Source organism: Cupressus sempervirens, chromosome 10 (genome assembly GCF_028749045.1).
Source record: "Cupressus sempervirens isolate cs-2001-9-10 chromosome 10, ASM2874904v1, whole genome shotgun sequence".
NCBI lineage: Eukaryota > Viridiplantae > Streptophyta > Pinopsida > Cupressales > Cupressaceae > Cupressus > Cupressus sempervirens.
In genome coordinates, this window is record NC_143127.1 from 831,844,497 (window position 1) to 831,850,153 (window position 5,657).

General features: G+C 33.1%; 1 protein-coding gene across 1 annotated transcript; it reads right to left on the reverse strand.

Annotated features, from left to right (window-relative positions):
• Positions 1-2,666: 2,666 nt before the first annotated feature.
• Positions 2,667-5,393, reverse strand: LOC149536555 (putative UPF0481 protein At3g02645). Its single transcript, XM_089806802.1, has 2 exons — positions 5,270-5,393; positions 2,667-4,577 (listed from the first exon to the last, which is right to left on the reverse strand). The coding sequence occupies exon 2, from the start codon at positions 4,444-4,446 to the stop codon at positions 2,875-2,877; it is 1,572 nt and encodes a 523-aa protein (XP_089662928.1). The 5' UTR covers positions 4,447-4,577; positions 5,270-5,393; the 3' UTR covers positions 2,667-2,874.
• Between the last annotated feature and the right edge of the window lie 264 nt (positions 5,394-5,657).

Below are 5,657 nucleotides of genomic sequence, written 5' to 3' on the forward strand. Positions count from 1 at the left end.
ATATGAATCTACATTATTGGTCATCAAAAAAAAAGAGAGAGAAAACTAACAAGAAGCTTTTACCAAAAAATTCTTATACTTGAGAGTACTGTCAGAATGACTACTTCTCCCAATAACACCAATTAGATTAGTACACTAGTTGATATTACTTGCAACAACTCCTTTTTCACACACATATATATTGCATCTTCAGCTCTCCAAAGAATTTTGAAAATACCATAAAAAGAATCTTAGACTTAGTTTAAATACCATATTGAAAGATAGAGAAGGAATACTTAAGAAACAAATAAACAAGAGAAGAAGAACTAGAAACTTGATATTATTGTATAATGGAAGCCTATTTATACAACTAAATGAACAACTTACATACCTAAAGTATTGCAAAGGGGATTGATAACAAACTCTTAAGAGTTTGACAACACACTAAGAGGATTTGACACCACAACAAGATTAATGGAAAAGTGGAGTACTCTAGACAACTAATTAGATCTAAGATAAAGACCTACAGTTAGTCATTTGTTCAAACTAGAACTCTTTGACACAACTACAATTAAACTAAAGTCTTGCTCCTAGCAACTCAAACTTGAGTTGCCACATGTGTAGCTAGTTATTCATTATTCTAATAGTCAATACCTTTCTTCTCCTCTGCACTTTTTTTTTTTTGCCTCCTTTCACATTAAAAATACATGTAACATCCTTTCACCATGCTCACCATTATGATGCAAGGGCATCCAAGGGTCAAGGATATTGACTCAAATGTGGGTTTTGGGTGAAATTTACTTCCAAAGGTCATAACTTTTGACTCAGATGTGAGTTTTGGCTGAAATTTTATAGGTAGTTGCCTAAGGAGTTATCTAGATTACCAATAGAGCTTTGCTCAATAGGTGGCCATTTTAATATTTTTTTGGGAGCCTAAAATATTGTCTTGACCTTTGAAATTGGCATTTTGTGTTTTTTCAATTTTTTTAGAAAGTTTTTTTTGCAATAAATCTGAAATCAGTATTTTGATTTCATTGATTAGTTGATAATTCATCTTTCCTTAGTTGGGGGCTTTTCTTCTGGAAAAAAAATGATTCATTGGATGGGTTTTAAAAATTACAAAAAATGGAAAAATCTATTTTTACCAAAAGAACTATGAAATATGATAATTTTAGGAATTGTAATAAGTAGGTGTTTTATTTCATTGTAGAGGAAGAGTAGAGTTGCAAAACTTTAATGAAGAATTATGATGTTTTGAAACTTTTGAGTTGTATCATTTTCATGTTTATTATTTGAAGAGTTTGGATTACATCACATTCCTAGATTATGCATATAGTCTCCATTATTATCTGAATGTCATTTAAAAAAAATATTATTTGTTGATTTTGTCATAGTTATCCATTGTAGAGGTTGTTGATGTGCTAGATGTGACTAGAATTCCATTCTAGGTTTCTATTGGATTATATCCCATTATATAATGTCTTAAATCATGCTAAATTGATATAATCGCTTTCAATCGTATAAATTCTAACAGTTGGAATAATCAAAATTTGATAATATATGGTAATAAAATTTATTTCTTATTTTATAATATTATTAAAAATCACACACTTGATATTTAGATTAAACTAGCAAATACAATATAAATATACATAAAATATATCAAGAGTTATATGAAGTCTATGTATATTGGTATTTTTTTTATTTATATATTATTTCAAGAGAAACATTATACGAATATATATTTACGAGTGATCAAATAGTTCGTTCGAGTTATGTATTTGTTATATATATACTTTTAAAATGTTTGTTTGGATATATGCAATTAATATATGATAAATATCTATACTATTATTTTCTAACAAATTTGAATTTCATATTCAAAAGTTTCAATGTTTATAAATTCAAGAATGTTGGTAAGAATTGTGAAGGTTGGCTTTAAATCTATAGATTGCATTTTGTTATATTTTGAAATAGTTTTTTACAAGTTTGTTCTATGCATATGTTACAATTATTTCATTTCATTAGATAGTATAATTATGAAATAACACTATTTTGAAATATATCTTGTAACGATTTTGTACTTTTTTTGAGAATAATTATGACACGCTATTAAAAAAATATCCACAATAACTTTACGAGTTGAAGTTGTCTTATTTGGTTTCTAGTAAATTTAGTATATTTGGAAAAAGCAAGTCTAGCATGTAACTTAAAATAAATTGGTATATTGATCTTTATCTTTTGGAATCCTTCAGCATACAATAATTGTTGGATACTTTTATAACATAAAATATAAGAATAAAAAAATTCATCATATTATTTGAAAAAAGAAGAAGCACAACCCCTATTTGAATTGAAGTTGTCATATTTAATTTCTAGAGTTTAGTATGTTTGAAAAAACTAAGAATAATACACAGAATTTAAAAGAAATTGATGTTGGTTTTTATCTTTTAGAGCCCTTCATATATAAGATTATTGTTGGATATTTCTAAAATAAAAATATATAAAAAATAAACAAATTCATACATATAGATGGAATCATATCAAGACGTTTATTTATTCTAAGTGAAATCTTATTAATATATAACTTCAATAAGAATAATCACTACATATCATTGTTTACTAAAAGAAAAGAAAATGAGTCCAACAATTTTAATAGCTTCATTTCAAACTTACAAACACAAGAATTATGGAGACCAAAAAAATTCTAAAAAATTTAATCTTATGTCTGTTGTGAGGTACAATAAATTTTTAGAAAACTGTGCTACAAACAAGCTATTAGCTATGTTGATATGACATCTAATCAACTTTAATAGATGCTCAAAAGAATGCCGACTTCACATCTCCTGGAATTTAAAAACAAAATAAAATAGATAGACCCATTATGACTGGCGGTTACTTTGCATTTGCATATATTTGCTTGAATATCTGCACCATTGTAGGCACTGCGGCCGCCACAACCAGAACCACACCCCAGAACATAGTGAAAGTTCTCATAAACTTTGGATGCTTCTCCATAAACTCACCAATTTGAACCATGGTTCTCCTTCTATACCATTCATTCACATCAATCTTGAACTGCCCGAACTCATCTTCATCTGCAAAACTGAAATTGACTCCTCTGGAGAGCCCGTTGAAGAGGTCAGTGACTTCCTTATCAGTCCCAATGGAGCTCTGAATTATCCCCTTCTTCCTCAGCAAAACCACGTCTTCTTCATCCTGAACAAACCCATTCATCAGAAACACATACTCTGAGATAATGCTGAGGTCTTTTTCTTGGCAAACATCGATAGCCATCAGGTTCCTCAAAATCACCTCCGTAGTATCAGAAACATATATCACAGGGAGAAACAAAGTCTTATCCTTTTTCACGAAACGGAGATGATCTGCAGACGGAACTCCTTTGTACCATCTGAACTTCATTCCGTTCCTGTACAACTCTGCTGCTGAAGCCATCATCTGTTTACGATGAGTCTGATTTTCACTTTGCCGAACTGCTTTCTCACGGGGATGACCACGGTGTCGTCGGCGGCGGTGACGTGGCACTGTAATTTGAACATCCCCCGTCTTCTCTGCATGGGTGCACTCGTCCACAACAAAATCATGAAAAAACCCTAAAATGTGGTTGTATTCCGCCAGATTTTTGTACTTTGATTCGAAAACTTTCGTCATTTTCATCTCCCGGTCTCTATGCTGTGTTTGTTGCTCCTTGGCGCTTGGCTGAAGATAATAATTGAAAGGGTGGACCAACGCAATTATACCGTCACATATCATTCTGAGCAGCTCTATTCTCGCCGCTTCTACCGTCGATCTGTGCTCCATTGCCAAAAGCTCTATGAGCAGTATTATTGGAACCTGGTTTTCAAGCATCAGAATGTCGCTCAAAATGTCGAATTGGCAAGATCGGACCCTGTTTCTGTTAAAGACAGGATCCAGCTTCCATTGTGATTCAACATTGAGGTCCCATTGTGTTTCATCTGATAGAAGCCTGAGAGTCTCCAGAATGAAACATCCGTCCAACGTGAAGGCCCATGCAAGGATTTCTGGGTCGCGGTCCACTTTTACTTCATAGCTTTCAGTCAGCTTAGGAAGCAAGTTCTGCACTCTCTCCACCAGAAAGCGTGCGTGCTGCTGCTCCCGTGGGAGCCTTTTCACTGTCCGATTCACAGCATTTATTTTGTAGAGCTCCATCTGAGAGAGTGGCTGAGATATCCTGCGATGGAAAAGGCCCAAACGGACCACCCGAGGCACATATGCGTCCCTGTTTAAGCTCATCAGATAGTTGGGCACTGAGTTTATGGAAATAGGAGAAGGCTTTCCGGTCTGATCATCTGACTCAATGTTTTCTGCCCTGTGAAATTCAAGCTTGCCCTTCACGTCATCAAACCATGATGAACAAGTCTCTGGGTCCACTACTGATAAATGCCACTCTTTTACAACCTGTTTCTTGGCGCTCTTTTTGGCCATGCTCAACTTCTTGAACAAGCGAGTACAAAGAGATGAGTGAATAAAGAATGCAGTACTCTTTTCGATTGACAGTGGGAGAATCTGTCCGGAATTACAATCTCCTTTTCCCTGGCCCGGATTACAACTTTCACCTGCAAGGTAAAGTATCCCACATCTCAATCTATCACTGACATTACTTTCGCATGACAATTGTGTAGCGAATCAAATAAAGAAAATGAAAGCAAAGTTTAAAGTTGAAGTGATTAATTCATTATTTTCAATATTATAATTCTGATTGGTAAGCATATCGTGATATTTTCCGTTAAGATAAAAAGTACTTTTCTTTAAAGATGAATGTTCTTGATTTATTGCATCTTTATTTCAGATAAGAACCACAATACATTGGAAGTTATCTTTTGAATAATGTATTTTAGGAACTTGAAAAATTCATGATAACCAGATCAAGTCAGCAATAACACTCCCTTAATCTTTCATAAATTTATTCTTTTAAAAATATATATTTTTCTACATGATAGATTTAATGTTTTCAATGAAACATTTCTAATCAAAAGGGTGTGAAGATGTGTGCACAGTAAATTGAATTATTAGATCAAATATGCAAAAATGATAATATATAAATGAATATGACCATTTTTTGAATCATTGAATATATGTTTTTTTATTGAAATTTGTAGAATGATTGGAGATGATAGAGAACACAATTCAACAGAACACACACACAATGAGGAACAATAAACAATCGCTATCGCGATAACATAAAAGTATAAAGACCAAAACACAAATCTCAAGTACTAATCAAATGGGAATAAACACAAGAGAATACCTTTGTTGCAGCTAGGTGGAGTATTGCTCAACAGCTCTATTCATGGATGGTGCAGTGCATGACCTAGAATTAGCTTCTTATTATAGTTTTTATGAAGATGGCACTGTGCCAAAATTTGATTCTTTACGTCCGGTTTGGGAGAATTTTTTAGTCTTTGTTTCATTCTCATGACGTTTCTCTTTTCTTTTTATCAGCCTTAAAATGGCTTTGGTCAATTCAGAACGCCCACCTGTTGATGCGATATTTACCCGGAAAAGGTTACCCGACAGCCATTTTTCCCATTATTATTCGCGAGCATTATGATTGGGTTTCCGGTTTTGGTATGATGCTCCGGATTACTCTTTTTCCTCGAAGTTACGGATTCGTTGCTTCGTAAAATGCCTACAAG